Consider the following 15,474-nt stretch of genomic DNA (forward strand, 5'->3'; position numbering starts at 1 on the left):
CTTGTCTCTGGCTCAGCATTTTAAAATGATAATAAATGAGATTAATGACACTCTTATGGTTTCAGTTTTAGAACAGTTAAGATTCTGCTAGGGTTGGATCCGGATTGCAGAATTATGATATCTGTTCAATGTACTTCAAAGAGTCAGGATGAAAGTCAAGGCCCTGGAGAACCCCAAGGGCCTCTCCTTATTTGTGGCTTTTGGTTTTTTAAGGAAAATTGCTGCACAAATAGTATCTGTGATCCATTGGCCTGGGAGGTGGGGGGAGCAGTGCTGACTCTCAGCATAAAAACATTACCTACAAGATGGCCTGGCTATGGCCAGGACATGCATGGCTCACTGTATTGCTTCCTGGACTTGGTCAGTTATCAAAACTGCTTTTTACTGTGCTGGAGTCTGTTTCCCGTGTGTGTGGTCTAAAGGAATACAAATAGTGCCCTTATTTCCTGAAATTTAGTTTGTGGCCATGTCCTTGTATGCTGAACAAAACTAAAAACCAGAAAGTAAGTAGAAAAGGCCTTTTCCCAAAACCCTGTCACATAAATCCGTGCAATAATGTTATTGGTGCTAATTTATTATCTAATATTGCAGTGACTGCTTTCTCAACACTAGCTGCAACACTAGTGGTTCCAAAAAGGAACTCTTACACTGTGTCTCAGAAGACTATGGTATAGTTGAATAGTTCCTTATGGTTTAAGATACCAGGGTTTGAAGGGAGCAAATACTCTAGTAGTTTGAAAACACCCTATTTAGTAAGAAGTCTCCCGTATAGGCAAATGATGATGTCCTTTGAGTTCCAGATGGCACGGTTGTATCATATTCTGCTTATACAACTTGTGTACCACAACAGAGTTTTTTTTTTTTTTAATTCATAGTCAGCTCTACTATTCTTGCTCTCCTTATTGGAATAGTAATAAAATATGACACTCTATGAGTTACTGGATGAAACAATTTAAAAGTGCAGCATCTTTCCCATACAGTTCTAACACTCTTGGTCAGCTGATGGCTGCAGGTGAATGTCACAGTTAGTATGTGGATGTCTGCTCTGCCAGTCTCCTGGGTTTGGAGCACTGGGAAAATGCCGTGGGCTCAGTAGGGTGTTGTGTGGTCATAGCTCACCCAGGTAATATAAAAAGATGTCTGGACTTCTGCTGAGATGGAGTTTCAGGATAGGGCTCTCTTGATGTAAGATTTGATTTAACTTAAAAGAGGAAAAGGACTTCCAAAGTGAAAATTTTGTCTTCAGAAGGCAAATTTCACAGCACCTTTTATAGACTATTTAATGATCATCAGAAAGGCAAATTGTGTGCATTCACCATTCACACTGTGGGAGTTTAATAGATTGCAAAGCTGGTTGTAGTTTGGTCTGGTCCTTATGCATGAGAGAAAATCTGCCCCTTCAAAAGCTTTCAAAATTGGAACTTATGGTACTTATATTTTTAGAATCACCATTGAGAGATAGCACAGAGTATATGCACAGTAAATTCACTGAATCTTTCTTAAAAGTTTTTTTTATTGAATTTTTTTTAAGAAAGCCCTGTGAATTGTATAAAAAATTTACAACCCTTAACTGGTTGGACTTAAACTTATGATTTAAAGAAGGACTAAGTAACTGGCAGATTTTGTTACTTTAAAAGACACTTTTTAAACTGTGTTTAGGGCACCTGGGTGGGTTATGTAGGTTATGTAAGTTATGTAGGTTATGTGTCTGCCTTGGGCTCAGGTCATGATCCCAGGGTCCTGGGATGGATCTCTGCTTCTCCTTCTACTGCTTCTCCCTCTGCTTGTGTGCTCTCTCTCTCTCTCTCTTTCTCTCTCTCTCTCTCAAATAAATAAACAAACAAATAAATCAACTGTGTTGAGCAAAAGTGGTTTTAGGTCTTTCTGAAGCATGAGATGATGTAGGCAATTATATTTAGCAACTTGCCTGCATACTTTATATCAAAAAGATAAAACTAATGATATTTTCTAGATTTGATGAGTTTATAAATTTAAGGGAGGACAATAAAAGGAATCTAAAAATCTCATATTATACACCCTCCCCACACACATGATTAATGGAAATTATGAAATTCCTACATCTATATCAAAGATCATGATCGCTAAACCTCATGGAGAATAAGTATTGATTTTCAACTGAAATCTATCCCAGACAACTAAATATATTCATGTACATCTCAGTGAAGGAAATATTTTTTACATAAAGATATGTTAAAATGTGAGAAACTTAAATATATTCAGATTATAGAAAATATACACGGAGGAATTTCACTATGTACTTGTGTTTATAGACATTAAAGGGTAATTTATTCATTAACTTTACAAGTTATACTGTAAACTTTGAAATGTAAGCATTTTCCAAATGTGATAGAACTTTGGGTACATGATTTGCATTCTGTTGGAATGTCATAGATAGGGGTTATTTCTCCTACAGGTGTCATTAGACTGATCCTTTGGTAAAAATCTGATTCATGTTTGTAAAGCAGTTGTGAACATAGGAGGTTCAGAGTCTGTCCTGTTTTTAAGGGGAGAAGTTGCTTTTGTAAGAGTTAAAGACAGGACACAAAAATATTAGTAAATTTAAAGAGATCACCCTCTAATTATTATAAAGATAGCATATAAAGCCATGAAATTAAATGTCTAAGGATCTAAAGGTTGATTCTTTTATTATTATGTTTTGCTGCTCTAATGACAATGCTTCATATGACATAATTATCTTTACAAGTTGGTGAACAAGAGAAATGCTCACATGTTAAGGTTTTTCATGTAATGGACTAATTGTTGCAGGCCTTTGTAATATGCTGCTATTCATTATCCAAAATCTCAAAAAAAAAAAAAAAACCTATTTGACTTAAACATCTACTCTGGATCTGCAGTCTGATTTCAAGCCTTTTGAGATATTCTAGACAGGTCTCTTTTTACAGAGGCATCAGTGTGGCGGCAGAGGCAAGAGTGGTGATGCTTTCTTTTCAAATGTCTTTAGGATGATACTGTTACTTCTTAGAATAGTGAGAAGCTTCTCTCTAGAAGCTTGCATAATTTGTATTGATGCTAGTAAGACATGGTAAATAGCTTTGAGAAAACAGATTGCTAACATATTCATGTAGCCTCATTTGGAATATAAAATAAAGAGGTAATGAATGACTGATGGGAAACTTTACCAAATGTATTTAAGAATTTTTTAAAGGCTTATTCAGGGAAGAAAACAGGTTTTGTTTTTGTTTTTGTTTCTAGATTTTATTTATCTATTCATGAGAGACACACACAGAGAGAGAGGCAGAGACACAGGCAGAGGGAGAAGATCCCAGGACCTCAGGATCATGAGCTGAGCTAAAGGCAGACGCTCAACCAGTGAGCCACCAGGTGCCTCAAGAAAAATAGGGTTGTTTTTTTTTTTAGTCATGATACACGACTTTAGACACTTTTATTATCCCTTGCTACCGCACCAAGAACATTAAGACAGGGTTGTGATCTTTAAAACATGTGGACACACATGCACAGAGTGTAAACATAGCATATATACAACTATGCTTATCTTAAAGTGGATTATCTACTCTTCACAGAGATGGACGTGCATTTACTTGACTACGTTTTCATAAGGCTTACCAAGAAGGAGCCACAGGTGGTCAGAGAGAACAGAGGACAGACAGGTAGACAAGACCTGGCAGATGAGGAGAGAATTTCCGAAAAAAGTAAAAACTTAGAGGTTGAGTTAATCGATCAGCAAATGGGGACACAGGAATATTCTGGAAAGCAGCACACTTGCAAGTGGACTTAGAGCAAATAATGGTTAAAGATGGAGCTAGAGAGGTAAAAAGGCATCGGGGTATGCAGGATATTTAACCATCATGGCAGTTGGACTTTATTCTGCGATAGTGGAGAACCACGGAAGCTTTTGGAGTCTTCTACAATGTTGTTCTGCATTTTAGAAAGAGCACTATCATCCTGTCAGTTGGATGGAAAATAGATTGGGATTGGTGAGAATAGATGCAGCGTGGACAGTTCAAGGAGCTGTCCCAGAAATCTCTGCAAGAGAGAGACTTGAATTTGACAAGGGGTAAATAATGATAAAAAAGGCAATGAAAGAAATACTTAGCATGCAGAATCCCTTAGAACTTGTGAGTGATTTGAGTTGGGTCTCAGAAGAAGGAAAAGAAATGCAAAACCCACATTTGGCATTGAACAACTGAGAGACATCATGGGAGGAGGCATAGATTCAATGAGTTCAAATGTAATTCAACTCATTAAGTCATGAGTTTAATTTTGAAAGTGTTGAGGTTTATTTGTGCACGTCCCAAGAGGCAGTGAAGACAAACATCTAGAGATCAGAAGACTGATCTTACCTATGAAAGAATGAAGTCATGAAAGTACTTAAGACTCCTTATAGAGAATGTGTCAAGTAGTAAAAGATGGACTAGATAACAGATTTTTAGTAATACTAATATTTATGGGATGGTTGGAGGAGGAGAAGAAGAAACCAGATAGGAAATTCAGGAAAGTATTGTATTCCAAGGACCCAGAGATTAGAAGCTTTCAAGGAGGAATTGGCAAACAACCATTGATTCATCCATTAATTCACAAGTAACCATTAAGCTTCTACTTTGCATCAAGCACAATTGTGGAAAACCCCTATACCGGGCACTGCTTTCAGGGAACTTACAGAAAGGTGGGAAAATAAATATAAATGAAATAATCACACCAATACTTCATTGTAAATTTCAAGTAGTCATGAGTAAAATTATTATTAAAAAACTATAAAAATACAAAGCAGGTGAACTTCTATGAATTCTGGGAACCCCTGTCTGAAGAGGCAAACTTTGACTTAAGATTTAGGAAAGAAATAGGAGCTAACAAGGCACAATGGGGTCGGGGGCAGAGTTCTGGCATCTGGCAATGAAATGGCAAACATTACGCACCTACTAAGTGAGGAATTTAGCCATGTACTCTGAGCTCTAGGAGTTAACCTTCAACTTTTAGCATGAAAATGGTTTCAGCTTCCAGGAGTTTTTAAAAAATACATTACTACTTTTAGGCAACCAACCACCCCGGAGATCGAAAGGGATGTTGGAGTTTGGTACATTTCCACTTTAGGCTGAGAGGTCATTAATTATAGGAAATATGAACTTACTAATTTATTAAATATTTATTCTATTACGTGTAATATGTGTGAGATACTATGGGGAAGATAAGTTCCATATTTTTAAAAATCAACTTTATCACTATAATTTGAAGGACAATTTATATATTCATCCAGTTTATGTGCATAATTCAAATATTTGGTACTTTTACTAAGTTGTCACATTATCTTTAATAAATTTTTTATACATTAATTGATGTATTTTTCCTTCCTTGGATGGCAAAGGATCCTACCAAGCTGAACAATGAAATGTTGCCCTTCTGAAGCTTTACTAGGACCAGTGTTACATGCTTGATCCTTCTACTCAACAATGAATGACATTTCTAAGCCCCTAACTTAAAACTGAAAAGTAAAAGAAATCCCAATTTTAAGCATTAAGTCAATTTTAAATGTTCATTACAAATTAAAATACATTAGTCTTCCAGTTTCTATTTTCTTTAAATAATTCAAACTCCATTCAAGAAAGTAAAATAGCCACTTGGTAAAATTAAGAACTGTTCGATGTCCCACTGGCAGACAGTTCATCCTTTAACTATTACTTAAATTCAAGTTCTCAAGCATGGCACAGGTTCCCTACAGTTACCGTGTCACCTGTCCCAAAGACAGGATGTAGTTCAGGCGACTTTTGCCACAGATTCACAATGAAATACTTGTTGAGAAACTTTCCGTTGGAATCTCTGAGTTTAATAGAGGTTTCTCAGCATGGCGGTCTAGAATATGACTGTGCAGATACCTACATTACTGTTTTATAGCAAAACAATGTAATTATTGCTTAAGTGTATGAAACAGTACTTCTTTTTATATTTAGAAAAAAAAGCAAAACTGTGGAAAAGGAATAAACATTTGTATCTGTTTTCACGTAAGGTATATGATAGATGTATAGAGAAGGAGACCTGAACTGAGATCGAGAATCAGACACAACTGATTGAGCCACCCAGGTGCCCTGGTTTATGTTTTTTATAATGAATTTCTCTGCCCTTTGTTTCAAGAGATGGAGATGATTATGCTACACCACTACAGCTGTCACTGGGGAGCTCACCATATATATTAATAAAAATGTGAAGTGATTTTCTCTTGAATGTAATGGAGACCAACTAAATATTTGTAGACTGACTGTGATGAATTAACTTGACTTTAACAACAAGGGAAATAAAATTGTTTCTTTTGTTGGAAAACTATCTCACACATTTGTGCTAATACAGGCATATCTTAGAGAAACTGAAGGTTTGGTTCCAAGCCACCACAATAAGGTGAATGTCATAAAGGGAGGCCAATGAACTTTTTGGTTTCCCAATATATATGTTAGTTTTACATTATTCTCTAGTCTATTAAGGGTGCAATAGCATTATGTCTAAAACAATGCACAAACCATAATTAAAAAAAAAACACTTGCTTACTAAAAAATGCTAGCTATCATCTGAACTTTCAATAAGTTGTAATCTTTTTACTGGTGGAGGGTCTTGCCCCGATGCTCACAGCTGCTGACTGATGAGAGTTGTGGTTGCTAAAGTTTGGGATGGCTGTGGGAATTTCTTAAGACAATAATAAAATTTTCCTCATGTACCTATTCTTTCTTTCACAAATAATTCTCTGTAGCGTGGAATTCTGTTTGATAGCATTTGACCCACAGTAGAACTTTTTTCAAAATTGGATTTAATCCTCTCAAACTCTGTTGTTGTAATATTCTAACTCCTTTGTGCTCATTTCAACAATCTTGAAAGCATCTTCACCAGTAGTAGGTCCCATCTCAAGAAACCACTTTCTTTCCTCATACATAAGAAGCAACTCGTCATTCTTTTTTTTTATTATTTTTTAATTTTTATTTACTTATGATAGTCACAGAGAGAGAGAGAGAGAGGCAGAGACACAGGCAGAGGGAGAAGCAGGCTCCATGCACTGGGAGCCCAATGTGGGATTCGATTCCGGGTCTCCAGAATCACGCCCTGGGCCAAAGGCAGGCGCCAAACCACTGTGCCACCCAGGGATCCCGCAACTCGTCATTCATTCAAAATTAATCCCGAGATTACAGCCATTCAGTCACATCTCTAGGCTCCACTTCTAATTCTAGCTCTCATCCTGTTTCCACCCCAACTGCAGTTACTTCTCCGTTGAAGTCTTGAACCCCTCAAATTCATCCATGACGGTTGGAATTAACTTTTTCCAAACTCCTGTTCAGATTGACATTTTGACCTCTTCCCATGAATCAAGAATGTTCTTTATGGTATCTAGAATGATTAACCCTTCCCAAAAGGTTTTCAGTTGATTTTGCCCAAATCCATCAGAGGAATTGTGTACTATCTCTGGCAACTATGGTCTTACAAAATGGGTTTCTTTAGTAATAAGACTTGGAAGTAGCAGTCACTCCTTGATCTATGGGCTATAGAAAAGATGTTCTGTTAATCAGCATGAAAACATTAATCTCATCAGATCTCAATCTCCATTAGAGCTCTTAGATACCAGGTACATTATCAATGAGCAATGTTACCTTTTTTTTTTTTTTTTTTTTAACCTGAGCGGTGGTTCACAACAGTGGGCTTCAAAAATAGAGAACCACATTGTAAGTAGATGTGCTGTCATCCAGGCTCTGTAGTTCCACTGATAGAGCACAGCAGAGTAGAGGTAGCATAATTCTATGGGGCTGTAGGATTTTCAGAATGGTCAATGAGCACTGGCGTCAAATTAAAGTCATCAGCTGCTTTAGCCTCTGAGAGAGTCAAGAGAGTCAGCCTCTGTCCTTTCAAGCTTTGAAGCCAGGCTTTGACTTCTCCTCTCTAGCTATGAAAGTCCTAGATGGCATCTTCTTCTAATATAAAGCTATTTTCTGCACATGAAAAATCTGTTGTTTGGTGTAACCACTTTCTAGAATTAGTTCGGTCTTCTGTTGGCAAAGTAGTCAGAACACACACAGCACACTGCTATAGCTTCTACAACAGCACTTAGTGTTTCACCTTGTACTTTTATGTTACAGAGACAGCTGCTTTCTTTACATCTTAATAACTAACCTCTGCTAGCTTCAAGTTTTTGCCATGCAGCTTCCTTACCTCACTCAGCCCACAAAAAATTAAAGAGAGTTGAGTCTTGCTCTGGATTAGGCTTTGGTTTAAGAGAATATTGTGGCTGGTTTGACTCCCTATCCAGACCACTAAAATTTTTCCATATGAGCAATAAGGCTGTTTTGCTTTCTTGTCATTCATGTGTTTATTGGAGTAGTACCTCTGATTTCCTTCAAGAACTTACTTTTGCATTCATCGTTTGGCTAACCATTTGGTGCAAGAGACCTAGCTTCTGGCCTATCTCCACTTTGGACGTGCCTTTCTCAGTAAGCTTAATCATTTCTAGCTTTTGATAGTGAGATATGGGCAACTCTTTAACTTGAACATTTAGAGGTCATTGTGATGTGGGAAACAAAAGCAGAAGAAAAATTACTAAATTTCCTTGCTTCCTAACAGCCCATTGACCAGTCCTTGAAACAGGCAGAGTGACATTCCTCTAGGGACTCAGCTGCCTCAATGTTAATACTTTGCTTAAGGGCAAAAGGCAATCCTAGCCTGATCCCCAGGATCCTGTAAGACTATTTTAGCATATAAAAATTCCTTTGGAAACTTCCTTTATCTCTACCTCCCAAGATAGGTGTTGGCAATCATCCCCCAAGCATATGATCTGAAGGGTCTCATGATAAAGGTTGTATTAGTAATAAATGACCTTTTCCTAACAATAGCTAGCCCCTCAAGGTCCTGAAATTCTTGCTTCCAAAATTCCTTTGAGATTTATGCTCTCCCTAACCGCCTCTCACTTGAAAGTATATAAGGGGCCACTCTTCATGACCCCAGTGCAGCTCTTTCTGCCCATGGGTTCTGTCCCCGGGCTTTGTGCACCAAAGACGTCTCAATAATTCTTTCTTGGCTGTCTGCTTCATACTCTAACATCTTTCCTACATCAAATGTAGGGTGGTTGTATCTCAGAGAATAGGGAAGTCCAAAGAGAAAGAGAGGGATGGGGAAGGGCTGGTGGGCAAAGTAGTCGGAACACACACAGCATTTATTGATTAAGCTTGCTGTGTTATTTGGTCATGATTCATGGCATCCAAATGATTACAGTAGTGACATCAAAGATCACTGATCACAGATGGTCACAGCAAATATAATAACGAAAAAGTTTGAAATATTGCCAGAATTAGCAAAATGTGACAGAGGTGTGAGGTGAGCAAATGATGTCAGAAAAGTGGCACTGATAGATTTGCTGGAGACAGGGTCAAACCTCGACAAACCTTCAAATCATAAGCAAAATATACTGCAAAACACAATAAAGCAATGTGCATTAAAACAAGATATGCCTGCATATAAATGTACATTTGTACATCAATATTTTTAAGATTTAATAAAGTATTAAGATTTTAATTGGATAGGATAAACAATCATAGCATACATCATCTTTTTCTTTGGCATTCTGCACGCGAGCCTTTTTACGCCAAACCTTCATAAGCTAACTCTAAGTACAATCATCGATGGTTTTTTTCCAATGTAAGGCTTTTAATATGTTAAAGTAGAAACAGTCACCACTAATGGCACATCATATTTAGCCATTTTTCTTTTTCAAAAAAAGAAAACACAGCAATCAAAACTGAAAAAAAATATTTTCAATCACGTATATGTGCTAGGTTTCGTTCTAATCTAAGGAATTTAGAAAATATGAATGTCTCTCAAACAATCACTTTGCTTGTGTGTCTCAGATGTTATTTGCTTTCTGAAAGGTAAAATAGTTAGAGGGCCATTACTGTCCATCTCGAGTAAATTAGGGCCTTTTTATTTCCTTTTTCTTTCATGTGACTCTATTTACGTCTTAACTAGTGTGACCAATGTGGTTTAAAGTAAAAATTGTGCTATTACTAATGAAAATGTGTTGGCAGCCACAGTGCCAGTAATCACAAAATGTCACAGAGCACTTATTTTCCTGTCTATCTGGTGGAGTGGTGGTTAAGGAAAAAGTTGTAATCAACGTAATAAGGGGATGGTTGATGTTATAGCAGAGTGAAATTTTACTTTGATTTACTGAAAAGAAGCACATCGATAAGCAGCCATTTAATTACCATTCATGAAACATAGTTGTGAAACATCAAATTATTTTTCTCCTACGTTTCACTGTAAGCTAATCAAGATTTTCGAAACAATATGGATTAATGGAAAATCACACTGTACAAAATTAATGGTAACTTAGAGGTAAACAACAGTTGAGAAGTGGCAAAAAAAATTTAGAGGGTGAGAAAAAACCAAATTATCTGTGTAACACTGAACAAATCTGGAGCTGTTTCAATAGCTTTGTTATTTGCAAATTTGACTAAAGTAGTGCATATTATGATTACCAGGAGATTATCGTATGCTTCTGAGCTGGAAGCGCAACATGAGCTATGTTTCTTAATAGGATTTTATTATCTGTCTCATTGAAGTTATTGGTAATCTAAATTTATTGTGTTGGCAACATTTGGGGAGAAAAACACATGATGTTAGTGTGCCCCCATGTGGCTATAGACCAGTTGGGAAGGATGTCAGAAAAGGAAGAAAAAAGATCATCCAGCCATAAATGGTTGAATTATCATCTGAAAGCTTGCTGCATCCAGGCAGAGGCTGGTGTCCCTTATTTTTCAAATTATTCTAAGTGAGAGGATTCGTCTACGGTTCTTACAGATATTTTATTTTTAGTAATTACTCCTGCTTACCAGCACATCCACCTCTGATTCTGAAGTGGTGTCTCATAGGAAGAACAATTATCTCCACACAAAAGATGTATTTTTCTTCATTTACAGAGTAGAGAGTGTGATTAAGTCAACCGGAATGATTCTGTGCAAGTATTTTGAAAGTATATTTTGTGATTAGATAAGATGATGAATCAAGTAAGAAAACTTGTCTTAGGACAGGCCCAAGGCCTGAAAAAACTAGTTTGCCAATTTGTATGATTTACATGAAAACTAGTGTTTGTTTATGAATTTTGTTAATCAATAGAAAATGGGAAATCTATAATGTATGTTGTGGATTTCACAGAATTGGGCACTTCTTTTCTATAGAGCTACTTTTTAGAGTCATCAGCTTTAATATTTTGACTCAAGGGTATTCCCAGTTAATAGTCTTCTTTAATTCTCTAGGCACTGGTCCCCCGATGCAAAGACTTATATGTTGACCAGTTCATGCTTCTGGAAAAACTCTGCAAGAACCAGTTGTTAGTGACTCCATTAGCTATAGGCCTGCACCAGGTCTCTGAGGTAGTACAGTGTATCTACAATGGACACATTTTAGAAATGAATGAGTTGGGAGTGTTATCAATGTAAAGCAAGAGGATTGAAGGACATTCTGAGAGAGGAAGAGAAACCTCAAATAACAGCAAAGGAAAATAGCAATAGAATATTTGAACTTTTACAAACACTAAGACCGCTTTGGGACACCTGGGTGGCTCAGTGGTTGAGCATCTGCCTTGGGCTCAGGGTGTGATCCCAGTGTCCCCGGATCGAGTCTCATGTCGGGCTCCCTGCATGGAGCCTGCTTCTCCCTCTGCCTGTGTCTCTGCCTCTCTCTGTGTGTCTCTCATGAATAAATAAATAAAATATTAAAAAAAAAGATTAGGCTGCTTCTTTGAGATATGTCAGAGCAAGAACACTAACTGTACAGTTGGAAGGTTGAGTTTTCCCCTGAAACAGGTGTTTGAATTCTAACCAACTTTAATATTCCTGATCTCAGTGTAAATTTCTTCCAACTAAAGCATGGTTTTCCGGATTTTCTATTTTGTTACTTTCTTTAATTAGTTCAAAATACTGTGTTTCTATGCCAACTTTTTTTATTACAAATTTAAAAAATGAAATCAGAAAGATACTCAGTTTTAAGGTGGATGATCATTAAAGAAATAATGCAAACGTCTATTTTCTCTACTTAAAATTTCTTTTTTTAATTAAAATTCATGGGCATAACAACTGTTTGTGATTGAGAAGACATTTTAAAATTCCAATGATAGGGTTGGAAGAAATAGGTTTTGTCTTGTTTTGTTTTCCTGTAATCCAAAGTGACCTCTAATTTTAGTTTGATCATTTAACATGTTTTTTAATTTCCAAGAGAAAATGATAAATATTGATAATTGTCAGTCTTTTTTGCACAGATCAAAATAAGTTATGAAATTTTAAAAGACAAATTTTTGAAACATTTTTGACTCCACCGTTTACACCAAAAAGAGAAATCCTAACGGTAAGACAAAGTCAAAATCCAAACAATAATAGTAATATGTCACAAACGATCTTACTCCTTTATGGAAAATTCTCTTCACGCTGTTGGAGAAAAGCAGGTAAAAGCAGAATGGGAAAAAACAAAACGACAAAGCAATATATAAAATGACAGCATTTGTAATCTTAATTTAGAATCTCTTAGCATTGAATATCTCCCAGCAAAATGTTGGGTCTTTGTCCTATAGATATTGGTTTTTAGCCAGAAAATTTCACTGAATGCTTGAAAATGTTTTCTCTCTCTTTCTCTTTTTTTTGTCCTTGCTATCTTAGGCTCCTTAATTAATAATTTATATTCTGCAAAGAAATTTCCAATTTATTTTTCTTACTATGACATTTTTATTGGATTGTATTTGTTGACATCTCCTTTCTGTTTTTGAAAGTAAAGCCAGAAACACTCTAGTCAAGGCTATTTATCGAATAGTGATCATTCCTAACCGTTTAGAATGGAAATGTTACAGAACCCTGAAGAGGTGACCCTGAGACAGAGCTTCCTAAATCCATCGGAGCTATGGATTGGCAAATTGCTTAATTTATGTTTTCCTAAACTGGCTTGTAAAACACTAATTAGCCCTCTTTTGTGGGACATAAATCTCATGTCCTGACCTATGTATCACCTTCTACCAGGATAGAGAGTAAACAATATCAAGACTTGCTTAAAGAGCATATGTTGAAAGTGGTACACACTTTAAAAACAGAAAGGTCATCTTTTCTGTTTGCAAATGACATGATTTGGTTCGTAAGGCACCAAATTAGCTTTTTAAAAGTAGGCTTGACCATTAGCATACAGTCTAACATTTAGAACGGACCGTACAACGCTAGCAGAGAAGCTCAATGTTTCTCTTCTACAAATTCTCCTAATTATTCACTCTTACTTTGTTCTTCTTTTTCACAAAACTGAAACATAATAAGTGCCAAGAAACTGAATTATTATTATTATTATTTTTCTCTCTTGTGGTTTAAAAGTGTTGTCCTTCAACCATCAATTGTAATAATGCTCCATGCCACTCTAGGGCAAAATATGGGAGATGAGTACCCCATTAAGGACTGTGGTTCAGTATTTGACTCTGCATGGTCCCATTTTCAACTAGGCTGGTAGAAAAAGATAGACTGTTAAAATCTCTAATTCTAAGGGTAAATTCAGCATTAATGACTTTCTTCCCTAAGAAAAATGTAGCAGATAAAATTACATGCATTTCTTTTGCATGTGTAATTTCCCATCAACAAGTACATGTCTGGTGAACATTTCATTAGCAACTTACTGAATAGCAGGAATGGACCAATAATGAATAGTTTTTATACCAGTGAAAACAAATGCCTCTCATAATCTGGCCGATGATGTAACATGGAAAACCTTGCATTTTTTGTTATTCTATAATTAGAAATAGATCACAATAGAGAAATTTACTACCAAGCAAATTCCCTGTCATTGATATGCACTGACGCAGAGTTACCAAAATGTATATTTTTAGATCTGAGGACATGAAAGATACCCCCATCCTCAATGTCACAGGGAAATTGAAACTTATCCAGATACAGTTGACAATATGTTAAAATTTTTGTATGAAAACTTTTTTCTTCAGAACACTACTCTATTAAAACTAAACACGTCACACAGCACCTTTCCTTTTGTATCTTGAAAAGTGTACATGAGCAAGAATGGAAGAAGAAAGGATTGATTAGAAAAGCCCACAGTCTTTTAGATTCTCTTTGATTATTATATCTGTAACTGCATCAAACACGAACTTGACATTTTGAGTATCCGTAGCACAGGTCATATGGGAATAAATTTCCTTATCTTCTTTCTTTAAATTCAGGTCTAGAAACTGGTTTTTGATGTAGTTTCCTGCGTCTTCAAATGTATTTGGTCCTTGTTTAAAAAAAGAAAGAAACGTAAATCGCATCTTAAAAGGAATAAAATTAGAAGTATCAGGAAGTGTTAGGATTTTACTTTGTGTGCTGCTGTTTGATATACTCAGTATTGAAAAATCAAGATGGCAATGGTCAGTTATCTAAGGTTTATGCAATATTAAATTTGTGCTGGGAACTATACTTGCCCCACTGATAAGGGGCTTCACTTGCCTAAAATACAATACAGTAAAAATACTGACATATATACATAAATGAGCAATGAAGTCTATATATATGACAAAGGCTCTGCATATGTATGTGTATGGAGGAGTGTTTTAATATGAGCTAAAGGAAGAAGAGAAATTGAAAATGAGTAGACTACAGGGCAAGGTGGTATTTCAGCTGGATCTTGAAGTGCAGTGAGAAGAGAGAAGGAAATAGTATGCATGAAGGCCAAAAAGTGGGAGTGAGAATGGCCTGTGTCAGTGGACTAGAGGGTAGGGTTGAGAGGTAAATGTGCAGTTTGGAGAGATTTTTGCAGAGGAATTGTAGCAAATCAAGGAGAATGGATAGTATGGGTCAGATTATGGTTTATGTTGCTAACCAAACAAAGGAGTTGAAATGACATATGTAAAACTAGAGAGAGCTGTTCTTGATTGAGGCTTTTGTAGAGTTAAATGGAGAGTGGATGAAGGGTGGGCTTGGGAATGGTTAGCTTAGTAGCAGGACACACAATGGATCAACTGGGGAAAGGTGGTAATAAAATACACACAAGGCAAATAAAAGTGACTTTGTTGATGGCCTTTAAAACAGAATATACTTGGTGGGAACCTAACATACGATAGGGCAGCAGCATGGAGATTTTCCAAGGACATGAGATTTTTATTGCCCCACTTTACTGTAAGTAGGAGAACAATTCCATGAGGGACAACCTTTAAAACCATGTAATGTGGCTAAAATCCAAAACACTGACAACACCAAATGCTGGTAAAGATGTGGAGCTGCAAGAACTTGATTTCATTGCTGGCAGGATCACAAAATGGTACAGCCACTTGGGAAGGCACTTGGTTGGCCTCTGCTTCTAGATATTTACACAAAAACGTACAAGCACACAGGATCCTGAACATAGATGTTTATAGCAGCTTTATTCATAATTGCCAAAAATTGGAAGTAACTAAGATATCTTTCAATAGGTGAAGGATTAAAGAAAGCAATTTGTTTACAGAAT

At 36.4% G+C, this 15,474-nt stretch overlaps 1 protein-coding gene across 1 annotated transcript in view; it reads right to left on the reverse strand.

Moving 5' to 3' along the window:
- Positions 1–13,160: 13,160 nt before the first annotated feature.
- The window catches only part of GNAT3 (G protein subunit alpha transducin 3), a 56,245-nt gene continuing 53,931 nt past the window's right edge, over positions 13,161–15,474 (reverse strand). Inside the window, exon 8 of the mRNA XM_041723090.1 lies at positions 13,161–14,265. Coding sequence (XP_041579024.1) covers positions 14,075–14,265 — 191 coding nt within the window. The 3' untranslated portion in view covers positions 13,161–14,074. The remainder of the gene's footprint in view (positions 14,266–15,474) is intronic.

Source organism: Vulpes lagopus, chromosome 11, assembly GCF_018345385.1.
Source record: "Vulpes lagopus strain Blue_001 chromosome 11, ASM1834538v1, whole genome shotgun sequence".
NCBI lineage: Eukaryota > Metazoa > Chordata > Mammalia > Carnivora > Canidae > Vulpes > Vulpes lagopus.